Here is a 14691-nt window from a genome sequence, read left to right as displayed (position 1 = left end):
GATATACTTCCATCACGTACCGCTTTCTAATTTTTTTAAAAAATTTGTTTCTATGTTTCTGAACGTTTCCGCTTCCACAAACCTGCTTCCGTATCCATATAACATAGATGATGACTAAGTAAAAAAAAAAAACTAATTTCTCATTAAAGATCATGTTCATTTTAACACATAAAAGAGATCATGTTACTATACCCCAAAAACTCTATAAAAGACAATGCTTCGCCTAGTGTCTTCCTGAATTATGGTCCTTTCAAAAAAAAATTTCTTTATTTGCAAGTATGGATCCAAGATTGCTATGGGTTGCTCAATCGGGTAGCGTCAATGCTTTATATTCTCTTATTCAAAAGGACCCATGTATTCTTCAGAACGTCGATATTTTACCTTTCATGCACACACCTCTCCATGAAGCTTCATCAACTGGCAAGATAGATTTGGCGATGGAACTGATGATTCTAAAGCCATCTTTTGCCAAGAAGCTAAACGCAGATGGGTTTACTCCATTACATCTTGCCGTCGAACACCAACAAGTTGAATTAGCACTAGAGCTAGTCAAGTTTGATCCCAGTCTTGTTCGTACTCGTGGTAGAGGAGGTATTTACTGATCAAAATCTTAATTCTTGTTTGTTCTCTTGAGTTTGTTTTTATTAGGTTAGACTTTAGACCATCTCCAATAGTTTCCATCATTTTTCCTTCGAAATAAGTTCAAGTTTTACTATAATGGTTTCCATCATATTTTCTCTCAATTCCTAATATTATTTATTTTTCAGCTACTTGTTTATTTATTTGTAATATTATTTTTAACACTCTTTACTTGATAAGATTTAAAATTAATACTCACTTATTTTAAAATTTTAATTTTTGCCTAAACTTTAACTTTATTGAAATAAAATATTTATTACATTAGTAAAATACTAAAATTATTCACATACAAAATAATAGTTTTTTTGCGTATTTTTATTTTTGCTAATAGTTATGTGTTCTTAATGTTATTGTTATATATATATATATATACATATATAATATCATTATTGAATTAGAAATTTTATACTCAACTATTTAATTATCTTATTATTTATAATTATTTTTTAAATTTTCATATTAAATAAAAAACTGTAATGGTTTTATAGAATTTTTATGCATAAACTGAAGTTTTGTCAAAATATTAGGAATTATTATGCAAATTGAATTTGTGAATAGTACTGTCTCAGATATAATGTAACATTATTCATATTCTAATCTCTTCCCCCATGTACCATTAAGAGAGATTTCCTTCATTTTTAATGTTTCTCTCAATTTGATGTATCATTGCAGATGATCCTACCAAAAAAAATTCTCAAACATATAACATAAAATTATTTATTTATCAATTAATGAAGTACTCAAGTATTTTAATTAGTTATATCTCATAAGAACAGGTATGACGCCATTGCATCTTGTGGCAGAAAGTGGGGACGTGGATCTTCTTACAGAGTTTCTCTTGGCATGTCCTGAATGTATCAGAGATGCAAATGTAAATGGAGAAACAGCTTTACACATCGCGGTTATAAATAATAGATACGAAGAGCTCAAAGTTCTCAGAGGGTGGATGCAAAGAATTCGCAAAAGTGATGCTTCAACCACCGAGATTCAAGTGCTGAACAAGCGTGATCGTGAAGGCAACACGGCCTTGCACTTAGCGGCATATAAGAATAACCACCAGGCATGTTCTTACCTTTCCTGAACTCTTTTCCAGGGCCGTGTCTAAACTTTTTGATGCAGTAAACAAAATAAAAATAATAAATAGTTTGTAACAGTATTTTATTATGACACACTAATATATAAGTAATCAATTTTGAAATAAAGTTTTGATAAAAATATAGAAAATATTTTATTACCATTTTATGTTTATTTTACAAATATTAAACTGCAACATACAAAGTCTTAAATAAATATTTGTTCAAAAAGGTCTTTTATATACATAGTTTCTTTTAAATTGGTAGACTAAGCAATAACAAAAGAACAGACAAAATAGTCATATAAAGATGAAGAAAAAATAAAGTAGTGGGATATGTAAAAAAAAGAACATGAACATGTAGATACATACAAAGAATAAAACTAGGATGTAATTATAATTAATTGATTATATCATCTAAGTTGTTATTATAGAAAAAGAGCAGAAAATATTTTTAGTGATTTACTGTAATCATGTTAACAAGAAGTTAAATAAGTTTGTTTATGTAAATACTAGGTTAAGATCTGCATCTTGCGCGGAATGAATTTTTTTTTACGTATATTATTATTTATTTTGTATTTTTCATATTATAAAATAATATATATAATATTGAATAATTAAAAAGAAATTAACTATTAAATATATAATTATATTGGCATGAACACATATATAAAAATAGTCACACTTTTTATTTATAATTTTTATGATAAATAAATCAAAACAATTATATCTACCTATTTTATATAGTATATAATTAAATTTAAATGATATTACAATACATATATAGTACAATTTAATATTGTTATCTATTAAATAAGACTTCATACTCATATGATAATCATTTATATTTTTTAAAACAAAAATTTTGAACTGCCGAAAACAAAAACTTTAATGTGGACTTTAATAATTTATGTAATTTATAATCGTATTAAAAGTCAATACAAATTTAAAAATTAAAATATTAAGTTTTCAATACTTGTTCAATGAAAATTTTAAAACTAAAATATCTATTTTATATGGTATAAAATTTAAGTTAAACAGTACTAAAATATATACATTTAATATGAATAACTATTAAATGAAATTTTCTATTCATATAGTTTTATGATCATTTTGTATTTTGTTATAACAAAAAATTTAAACCATTTATCACAAATTTTAAATATGAGACTTTTTAATTTTTTAGTAATTTAAAGTTGTTTTTACAAATTCAAAATATAATATATACAAGAAAAATTAAACTTTTATTATATGGTGAATATGATTTTTAATTTATTTAAATAATATTAAATTTTAAAAAATAAATGAATGATATTAAATTGTTACCAAATATTTATTATTCAAAACCATTAATTGCAATATATATTTAATCATATTAGGTAATTGCATAGAATTTTTGTTAAGTATTATTTAAGTGATTGATCTGTAATCATTGTTAAACATAAAACTAGATTTTGACCCGCACGCCCGTGCGGGTTTGTTTAATTTATATATATTCCCTCTGTTTCAAAAAGATAGATGTTTTAGAATTTTCACAATTTTCGGGTAAAACATATTAAAACTTAGTTATAAATGCATCGTTTTCTGTAATTTTATATTTATTATACTTTTAAACCAATAGGATTTTACGAATTACAATTAATGTTTTTGAACTTCACAATTTTTCATTATTAGTTGACAAAAATTGTATTGAAAATATAAAATATCTATCTTTTTGAAACAATTTTTTTCTCTAGAACATCTATCTTTTAGGAATAGAGGGAGTATGATTCTATCCTAGCTTTGTTGAACAACATTGATTTTAGGTTTATTTAGATTGTAAAAGAACATTCATAATTATCTACTGAAACCCATTTAAAATTTGCTCTGTTAAAACTGGTTTTAGGATTAAAATGACTTGAGTTTAGTATCCTTGTCTCTGATTGGATTGATTAATTTTGATGTTGTTTTGTTTGATTATTTGGATTAGGGGTGGGCGTTCGGATACCCGTTCGGGTTCGGATCGGATATTTTGAATTTTCGGATATTTCGGTATAGAGCTATAATACCTGTTCGGATATTTCTGTATTTTGGGTCGGGTTCGGGTATTTTTAGTTCGGGTTCGGTTATTTCGGGTCGGGTTCCGATATTTAGATTTTGAAAGAAAAAAATTTAATTTTTCATTTTTTAAAGTTTATTATATTTAAAATATAGATTTTACTTAACTTATTTTTAAATTTTTAATAGATTAAATGATTAATAGATTTAGAAATAACATTTCAAAAATAAATAAACATTAGTTTTACTATTACTTTTAAAATTTGGAGGTAAATTTTGTTAATACATGAAACAAAAAGCTTGACATATATTTTAAGTGAGTGGCGAATCATTTTTCTATAATTATATGTATATTATATGATCTTGAAGTATGTATAGCATCAAAATAAATATTTTAAATAAAATGAGAGATGTAAACTAAAAATATAAGGGTAAGTATATATACGTTCGGTTATCTTCGGATATCCATTCGGGTTCGGGTATTATCCATTCGGATTCGGATATCCAATCTCTCCTAACTTAATATCCGTTTGGGTATTTTGCTACTTCGGTTCGGATTTCGGTTCGGGTGCGGTTTTAGATATCGGTTAAAGTGCCCACCCCTAATTTGGGTGATCATTGCATCCAAGTCCACTAATAAGAGTATAATATATAAAAAACTGTGGTAAAAGTCTATACAAAATCTTCGGTTCGGGTTTTGGTTTATCCAATAATGGGTTCTAATTTCTCAAATGGTATATATACTTAGAGGAGATTGGTTCTCCGTAGAAAATACACTTTTCTGTGAGGTTAGACATTTTTCTATTACATAAATGAAGAGATTATAAAATTTTCTTGTGTGTGTGTGTGTTTTGGTTTTTATAGACACAAAGATTGTTAAAGAACTTATTGAATGAGATAAAAAGGTGGTCTCATGTAGCCTAATATAAAGAAATATTTATGGTGAAGGAAATGCTAAAACTAAGAAGAAAATGGTAAAATCTATTTGCCTGACAAACAAAAGTTTTTTTTATTGCTTATGGATGCAAATAAAATAGAAGGTAAGAGATGAATACAGTATAAATTCTTTAAATTAATAATTTATAAATTAATATCTTCATAAATTAATATAATTTCATAGTCCTAAATTAAGTTTTTGGTTCAATTAGTATCTTGATAAATTAATAATCTCTATAAATTAATAAAAAAATATAGGTTTGGTGTTGTCCCAACATTATTAATTTATAGAAGTTTCACTGTATATAAGAACGATGGTGTGTTTAGTGTGCTAATTAAATTTGTATTTAATAATTAGATTTTTCATTGATTGTAGGGATTATATATCTTGGAATCTTTTTGTAAGTTAGTAACTGGAAAGAAATTTTATAAAGCAATTTATAAAAACTGAGTGTATCGTGTTCCAAAAAGAAAAAAAAATGAGTGTATCACGTCAAATATATATGCTAGATTGTAGGTGTAAATATGTAAAGTATTTAATATTCCAGAGATTTCTATGAACAATCTATAATATTTTAAAATATTTTTATTGTTATTAAAAGCTCGAAAAATATGTGTGTTGTAGGTATATAGATATTGAGTTTTTATATACTGGATAGAAAGTGGGATATCTTCCTACTCATCTAGATTAAATTAGATATCAACATAATTAAATTTAGATTTTCATAAATATTTTAGATAGATATCTCAGTATACAAATTGTTTTTTTAATGGTTAGTACATACCATTATTTTGAATTGTACATCAAGTTTGTTGTGAAAACAATTCGTTTGCAATTAATAAACCGGTTTGATCATTGATAAGGTGTAAAGTAGCAATTGCTAAACCAATTACTCTGTAAGCCATCAACTGATACTATACTCCATAGGCAACGTTTAACAAACAATGCTAAACCGTTTAATAGATTGTTGCAATTACGAAAATGAATTTTATTGAAAAATTAAACCAATTAATCTGCATTCCACAAAATGGATACTATAATCCCAGACCTTGGATTTATTTTGAAAAACGTCATAATGCGTTATATATGATATGAGCACTTATCCACGTGTGTAATTGTTACATTCATAGTTTCCATAAATAAGGACCAAGTCCAACGAATGACATGGTTAGCATAGAAAAAAATAGTAAGAAATTAATGGGTTAGAAAAGATGTAAAACTACTGTGTTTTGATTAGTGACATTTAGTTGTAATTTTTGTGCAAAACTAAGGGAACATATCTAAGTGTACTTCAGTTTTAATAGTTTAGATTAATCATTTTTTGGAGTGCAAACTCTCCATAACGAAAACTAAACTCACTTGTTTAGATCCTTAAAAATTAACAGTAATCATACTACCATATTGATTTGGTATATAAGCTTAAACTATTAGTGATAGACATTAAATCCACACACTCTCATATCTTTGAATGTCAATATAAATGTGTATATACAGGCAGTAAAGCAGCTTTTAAAATGCATGCCACTGAACCGGAACATCCAGAACAAAAGTGGTATGACAGCCCTTGATGCCTTGCGAGTCAATGGACCACACATGAACAGAGAAACGGAGAGCACTATACAGAAATCGGGTGGTAAGAGTGGGATGTCTCTATCCAGGGTTAAGACAACGTCTCTTTTCCTAAGCAAACCTGTCACTTTCTGTGAATATTGCTCTACCGGAATGGCACGTTACAGGAGTCGCATGTCAGACGGAACAAGGAACTCTCTTCTTGTAATAACAGCCCTTATCATCACAGCTACTTATCAGACTGTGGCACAACCGCAAGATGACAAGTATGAGGCGGCACAACCGCCAGGAGTCTATTATGGGGCGCAAGATTACAATTATGTGGACTTTGATGCGGTAAAAACAATATTAAAGATCGTGCTACTATGGGGATTCAATACCATGGCCTTTTTCTTGGCGATTGCCTTGACATTCATACTCTTACCAGTTGGCAGAACATATACTTGGTGGTATATCTTCATAATGGGGCCTCTCCTCTGTTCATATACAATTTTGGTGTACCAGGACATGACAATATTCATATTGATGTATCTGATGATTGCGTTCATATTTCTCATCTATCTACTTGTATTCTACGTGAAGTGGAAGCGGACTACGCGGAAGAAAGTACCAAAACCTAGAATCGAGCTGATTTCCGAAGGCTTAGGAACGATGTTCTAGGCCAGTTACACTATTACAAGATCCCAAATGTGAGCTGAATATCCAAAGCATCTTACCATGGTCCAAATGTTTGTTGTAAAACTTCGATTGTTATAAGCATATTCGGTTGCTTTGTAAAATACTTAGTAAAGATTGTAATCTTTTTGAATAAGGCACATGTTTAAGTATCATTCTTACCTGACTTTTAGGAAGCAAAAATGTGTTTATTTGGGAGATTTAAAACATGAGGAGGGAAGATGATAAGATGCGAGGCAACTGCAACTTTCTTTTTGTAACTGAGGCTAAGGCAACTGCAACTTGAGTTGTTTCTTTATCCTTTGCCTCCTTAAGTTGCTTCTACTTCTCAATGGTGTCGATAAGTTCACCAGTTTTGATCAGATATATTACCTTCTTTCCATCTTCAAAGACCTTGTGACCTACCCTGCTTACAACCTCTTTTTCTTTCGAATACATCATCCCATTTGATCTGTGGATCGGTGCTTCGATCTAGAATAAACGTAGTACATTTTGCACAATCTTCAATTATCATCACTCAAATTTCGCCAAAGAAAAAGTGAAAGAGAGAGAGAGAGTCATGTCTCGTGGTACTGACCTTAAGAATTTGGCCAGACTCATTTTACCCTTGTCTCGTCCAAATATAACTTTGACCGTATCACCAAACTTGACTTGCATTTTGTGCAGAATAGGAAGACTGTATGGTTTGCATTTTTTTCGTTTCCAACGCGTACGCTGAAATAAAAAAGCACAACATACAAACAGAGTAATGTTGACACATTATCTCTTTTGGTTCAAAGCTACTATACTAACAGACAAATGCAGAGTGGGAAACTTAAAAGTATGTGGTAACAGGATCTTGCTTACTAACCTTAGCAGAAACAAGACATGGGAGATTAAAAAAAAAAAAAAAAAAAAAAAAAGACATGGGAGATTAATACAATTTTTTCTAAAGTCAAAACACCCAAAACTGAACAAAAAATATGTATCCATAACCAATACATCAAATAGTTGTATTCCTTGCATAATTTCCCATTTCTAAACGTGGAAACAAGCAAAAAAATAAACTTTTTCATTCACAAAATAAAGATATAGACAAGCTCTTGTTAACCAACATTCAATTGCCATCAAGATCAGTGTATTCCTCCTAATAAAATCTACAAATCATCCTAAAACCCACCCAAAAATAAATAAAAAATTCAATAAAAACAATAATAAGAAACTTAAAAAACACATTTTGTTTCAACAATATTCTTCAAGTGTACTGTCCAAGGAGTTATCTCTCCTATGATTTTCCGACCGAACTGATCTGTTTCCAGTCTGCTCACCACCAGACTCCGCCGTAGGAGCAAGTGGAGAAGGCGAGGCAGACTTCTTCTGACGTTTTCTCGAATGTCTCACCTTAATGACACGCGTCAAAACCTGCACAACGTCCCTCATGTTGGGACGTTTCCTCGGTGCACGAGAGATGCATTTATAAGCAAATGCCGCGACTTCATTCACTTCTTGTAGATCAAATCTCCCATCTAATCTCGAGTCCACGATCTCTTCCCACCCAACCTTCTCCTCTCCATTCATCGCCGCCTATGTTTCCATCAAAACAAAACGTTGTCTTTTAAATCGAATCCTTCAAAGATGTAAAGGATCAGGTTGGTTTTTATTTTTACCAGCTCAACGTATTCCATTAGACCTTGTTGGGGGTTTCTTGCAGCTATAAGCTCGAAAAGCAAAACCCCGAAACCATAAACATCGCTTTTCTTGGTGAATGTTCTTGTGGAGATGTACTCTGGATCGAGATAACCAAACGTTCCTCTTATGTTAGCAGCATGCTTGTCTACCATCTCTTCTCTAGACAGACCAAAGTCTGCCACCTGTGAAGTTAAAAATGCCACTCAGAATGAAGGTTTCTTGAGGAAACGAGATCTCAAATGGGTTAAAAAGAAGTTTATTTACCCGAGCTCGCATGGATTGGTCTAACAAAATGTTGGAAGATTTGATATCTCTGTGGATTACAGGAGGAACAGCCTGGAAAAAGAAAGGTTGAATATAAACATAGCTCTTCAAGTTGTGTTTCTTAAGAGATACAACAGAATGGTTTTTCAACATAAATCAGAAGCTTACCCCATCGTGAAGATACTCTAGACCGCGTGCCACGTCTAAAGCAATATATACTCTCAGATCCCAGCTCAGGGGTTCATGTTTTTCACCTGTATAAAAAGCATATTATACTGTCTATCAAATTTTTATTAAAGCAAATATTTATATATTGCATTCGTTTTTTTTTTTTTGTTCAAAATATATTGCATTCGTTTACTGACAATATATTATGAAGAGAAGTTGCTTACTGTATAAGTGAGAAGCCAAGCTTCCTTTACTCATGTAGACATAAATAAGCATGTGTTGTCCTTTCTCTGCACAATAGCCGACCAAGTTCACTAGGTTACGGTGATGCAACCTTCCCAATAACATTACCTGATCCAAAAATGAAAGTGATCAAGTTTAGGATTAAACTGAAGAATGACAATAAGAAATACAGATGCACCAGTTACTACAATAGCCCGTCTTGTGATGTCATAGAGAATCATCATCAAAGCATATTTCATAGAGATGCTATATATGTAATTACCTCTGTCTGAAACTCTTTCTCGCCCTGTTTAGAATCGGTGGCGAGAACTTTGACAGCAACGGTCTCACCGGTGGACATTTGAGCTTTGAAGACAGGTCCAAACGCTCCTTGGCCTATCAAAGACGTGAAATTACACGTCGCTTTCTGCAAATCCCTGAGTCAACCCACCAAAAATAACATATGTTCAAAAACAATATATAAAACCAAGAATGCATAGATAAATCCATCAAGATTCAACGCAAGAACCAACTTAACACTCCAACACAGTATATATCCCCTTCTTACAACACAAAGTCTAATCCATACATTGGTTAACTAACCTGTAAGAGTATTCCAAAATACCAGAAGCAGAGATGACACTGGTCCTCCTACTAAACCCATCAAGCCAACCAGACCTCCCGTTGTTGCTCGAGGATCTGACAGGGGAATCAGGACCAAGAGTGGAGTCAGACATAATGTTGCAAGAGTTAGCACCGTTCTCTCTGATGGGAAGCGTCGCACTTCTTCTGCTCGAGCCACCGCCACTGTTGACAATCTGAGATGATGTCTTTCTATGGTACCTAAAGCAGAAGAACGCTGAAACAGCTAACAACACACCAATCACCACGCCTAGTGAGATACCAACGATCAAACCAAATGACTCTCCTTCCATTTTAATTCAAATAAAAAAATGTAATCAAAGCCTCAAGCTCTTGTGCACGCCTCTGCAGAAGAAAAACAAAAAAAAAAGTAAATAATGGGAGAATGTGAGAGGGAAGAGGAGGAGGAAGACAACTAAAATAAAATAAAAGGGAAAATAATAATAAGCCGTTGACAAATCAACTCTTCAACAAAAGCTTGCGGTGAAAATTCATAATCACGGATTCAGCGTGAATCAATTCGTATCTTCAATTATCCTATAGTAATATATAAATAAATATATTATACCCTCCCAAGATGATAAATATTTAATGAGGTTTCGAGAAGATCAGAGGTCACATTTGACTTTTTTTTCTCCTATTTTCTTCTGCGAAATTCAGCTTTGGAAAATTAAAAGTTTCTTAGTAAAATGGTTATACTAGTTTAGTTTAGATAGTTGGTTAGAAAGGAAGAAGGAAGGATATGAAATTAATCTGGAGAAATGTGCAACTTTTGATAACGCCGACGACAAACAAAAAAAAAAGCTCAGGAAAAACTCACCTACTACTACTACTACACAATAGAAAACTCGCATAGGATCCTTATTAGAAGATGAAGAATAAAAAACAAAGGAGATGCGGATTTACCTGTGAATATATGTATGCATTTTCGATTCAAGAAGCTTTGAAGCGAGAGAAAGTTTTTTGAAGAAGAAAATTTTCCAAGAGCTTTGCTTTGATTGTAGAGAAAAGTATCCAAGAGAGAGAGAGAGAGAGGGAAGTAAGAGGTTCTATACTTCAAGCAAACTATTACAAATGTCAAATTTAGAACTACTACAAATGTCAAAAAAGACATTGGATAAAAACAAATGGCAAATTTGTAACTCTTTAATTTTTCTTTATTGATGTGTAAAAAGAAAGAGATTCCAGTTTTTTTTTAAAAATACTCTTTAGCAACGTCTGCTTCAAAATTAAACGAACGAAACGGGAAAGTTTTGTTTTTTTTTTTTTTACTTTTAACCATTGTTTGAATTGGAAATGACGTTACTCCTTCCATTGGCTATGGAAAAGAAAATTGATTTCTATAAGATTTGAGTTTTCTATATTCTCCAATCAGAACTGATTAAAGATTTTTTTGTTGATGTTTGGGGATTAATTTCCATTTTTATATTGTCAAGAGTAATTAACAACATGATTATTACGGTAATAAACTAGAGAAAATAAATCTTTATCTTCAAATTTTGACTACTGACAGTCTAACACACATTCGACAATTACATTGTGAATTTGTTATGTGTAAAAAAAGATGTTGTAGAATGTAGATGTAGTTTCACAAAAAAAAAGAATGTAGATGTAGTTTCATAGAAGACCTTGGATAAAAAGATGTAACAAGAAAGAAGGTGTATATAAAATTAATATATTGATAAAAAAATGTAAACTGTGTTTCTGTCGTGGGCGTTTTGTGGGTCCCACGATAATGGCTATGCTTATCATGATTATATGGATTTTATCTCTTGGGATCCGTACATTCGTTCGTAGTGGACTTTTTTGTTTCTCGCGATGCATTTCAAAGGTTGTGATTACCGGTATCGCGGTCTATCATATTGTATTCTGTAATACCCTTTTTTGTAAAAATGTAATCCCCTGGTCTATATTTGAGAAGTGATTTGACACATGTCTACTCTACAATCGTTTTCACAAAAAAAATTGTGACGTGACTATTAAGATTGATGACATATCATATGGTTAAATATGACATGGACAATTACATTTAATACTAATATATATTTTTAGAAATCTTTTTAGAATATGGCAATAACTCATATATTACATTTAATATTGATTTATATTTTTGGTAAACTTTGTAAAATATTTTAATAACTCATAAATCATCACTAAAATAAATATATTCAAATATGACATTTTGAATTTCAAAATATTATATAATTTTACTTTTATAATTATAAAATTTTTATTATCTAAAATTTTCTAAATTTTCTGAATTTAAAAAAAAATCGTAATATCATTAGTTTCTTTTAGATATCTACAAATAATATAAATATTATTTAGTTTTAATTTTTTGATAACTATACAATTTTATATGATTTTTAGTAATTTTGTACAAGTTGATTTAATACATTTAACCAAATGAAATAAATAATTTGTTTATCTAAGATTTAAACTTTATATATATATATATATATATTCTTAAATATAATTTAAAATAAAAAATATTTCTCTTAATTTTATGCTTAATTAATGATATTTATATTAATTATTGGTCAAAATAATAAAATATATGATATTAATAAATTAGGTTTTAAAATATAAAATTTAACTTTTACAAAATTCATCACTACACATGGTGCAAGAAAATATCTAGATTAATAATTGTGACATGGCTACTAAAATTGATGACATGTCTTATAGATTAATATGATATGGACAATTATATTTAATGTTATTTTTTTTTTGGTAAACTTTTTAAACTATGGTAACTCATATATTACATTTATTATCGATTTATATTTTGGACTTTTTAAAATATGGTAATAACTGATAAATCGTCACTAAAATAAATATATTCAATTATGGCATTTCAAATTTTAAAATATCATTTAAATTAAAAATATTTCAAAATATATACATATTTTTATAAAATTATAAAAATTAAATCATAAAATCAAATTAAAACGTAAAATCATTAGTTTTTTATATATATATCTATAGATTTTATAAATATTGTTTAATTTTAATTTTTGACAATTATGCAATTTTACATATTTATTTAATATATTTAATTAAAATAAATAGATAGAAAAATCTACCTATGATTATAATTATATATATATATATATATATATATATATATATATTTAAATATAATTCAAAATAAATAAAATTGTTTTTATCTTAATTTTAATGTTCAGTTAAATCAAATTTATATTAAAATATTGATAAGAAAAAAAAATTATAATATTAATAAAAAATTAAAAATAATTTATATTTATCTATTAAAAATATTTTAAAATTTTTTTACTGCACATAGTGCAGGAAAACACCTAGTACCCTTTATATTAGTAATATCTTTATTTTGTCAACAATATTAGTAATATCTAAGAAAATATATATTAGTAATATCTAAAACCGAAAATAACATCCCAAAAAAAAGGAAATTTAATCTACTATCATCTACGGTCCATATAGTTCATAAATGTGTTTTTATCTTATGCTAATTGTCAAAATCTTAGTCTACTTTGTAAATTAATTGAATCATTATACCCTTTTCACAATTTTATTCAACCAGAACTAGATAAGCTTCACATAATTATATTTTTAGTCACCTCACTATGAACAAGTTTTTCCAAAATGATGATGATCTTTATCAATTAATCTCACCAACTCACGGGAGATTCATGTATGAAATTAAATAGGAGTAAGTTAATTTTGTAAAGGATTGGTGACAAATTAATCTTATCCAAATATGTCGTAAGAATGCAGTTGGAGTTTAGGTTAATAGGTGAGAAGATAAAATGTGAAACTCTGTCTAAAACCAGTAGCAAGCAGTTACATATATCCACCTAATCTGACCTAATGTCACATTCATGATTATTTGTTTGGAGTTCATTTTCATCAAACGACAACTAAAAATGTTGCTAAAGACCGAAAAGATAATGCACATATTCAAAAGTACAATATGAACTTATAGCTGATTTCTCCACCATTATTCTAGCAATTCCTTAATATTAAATTGAAATATCTTTAACTTGTTTCAGTTCTTCTGATATAATATGGAGACATTTTTTAATTTATAACTTTTTAATTCGAAAATTTAGCAAAATTGAAGTATTATTTACTTTGTTTGTGCACAAAGATGAATAAAAAGAAGATAAAATCCCAGAATTACTGCCGCAACTAATTCTAATATACTTTGGATATGACCAAATATAATACCAACAGGCACACGACACGGCACATCTCGCACAAAAATAAGATTGTCCAAAAGAGACATTCCTTAAACTTCAATGATGCAGTTTTCAAATTTAAGAGTTAAAGATCTTTCTTTTGTCTACAAATTTTATCCAAAATATCGAAAGAGCTGGAAAGGTGTTTTAACGCTAATAAACGGTATCATTTGACTGAAATTTAGATGTTAAACTTTATGTGCACTTTCTTTGATTAAACAGAGTGGCTTATGCCAAGACAACCAAGAGAACACGTGCAGATCCTCTATGTTACTGCATTTGACCTCTTTATCTATATATTCTTACGATATGATGTGGGAGAGATCATTTGTACATACTACACTTATTATTTATTGTTAGTTTATATATCAAAATTATAATGTTTCTTTGCTTAGATTATTTGTCATTTTCATGTTGGCGCGGAGAGAGTGGGCGCAATACAAGATCCTATAATTTCTCTTCTTTGATATATATATATATATATATATATATATATATATATATGTAGATCTCAAACTTCTTTGTATCTTAAATTTGTGAAGATGAGATGGATTTGATAACTTAGAGAGCAAATA

General features: G+C 29.2%; 2 protein-coding genes across 2 annotated transcripts; one reads left to right on the top strand and one right to left on the bottom strand.

Annotated features, from left to right (window-relative positions):
- Positions 1-268: 268 nt before the first annotated feature.
- On the top strand, positions 269-7078 carry LOC130509489 (ankyrin repeat-containing protein BDA1-like). The gene is made up of 3 exons (XM_057005604.1): positions 269-591; positions 1416-1703; positions 6184-7078. Exons 1-3 carry the CDS (start codon positions 279-281, stop codon positions 6912-6914), a joined length of 1332 nt encoding a protein of 443 aa, XP_056861584.1. The 5' UTR covers positions 269-278; the 3' UTR covers positions 6915-7078.
- An 882-nt stretch (positions 7079-7960) lies between these two features.
- LOC130509567 (calcium/calmodulin-regulated receptor-like kinase 1) lies at positions 7961-10947 on the bottom strand. The gene is made up of 8 exons (XM_057005711.1): positions 10800-10947; positions 9855-10238; positions 9535-9688; positions 9254-9380; positions 9030-9115; positions 8862-8933; positions 8576-8779; positions 7961-8492 (listed from the first exon to the last, which is right to left on the bottom strand). Exons 2-8 carry the CDS (start codon positions 10184-10186, stop codon positions 8151-8153), a joined length of 1317 nt encoding a protein of 438 aa, XP_056861691.1. The 5' UTR covers positions 10187-10238; positions 10800-10947; the 3' UTR covers positions 7961-8150.
- Between the last annotated feature and the right edge of the window lie 3744 nt (positions 10948-14691).

The sequence above is a fragment of the Raphanus sativus genome, chromosome 3, assembly GCF_000801105.2.
Source record: "Raphanus sativus cultivar WK10039 chromosome 3, ASM80110v3, whole genome shotgun sequence".
NCBI classification, from domain to species: domain Eukaryota; kingdom Viridiplantae; phylum Streptophyta; class Magnoliopsida; order Brassicales; family Brassicaceae; genus Raphanus; species Raphanus sativus.
The sequence above is the reverse complement of the archived record's forward strand: the minus strand, read 5'-3'. Positions and strand labels throughout refer to the sequence as shown.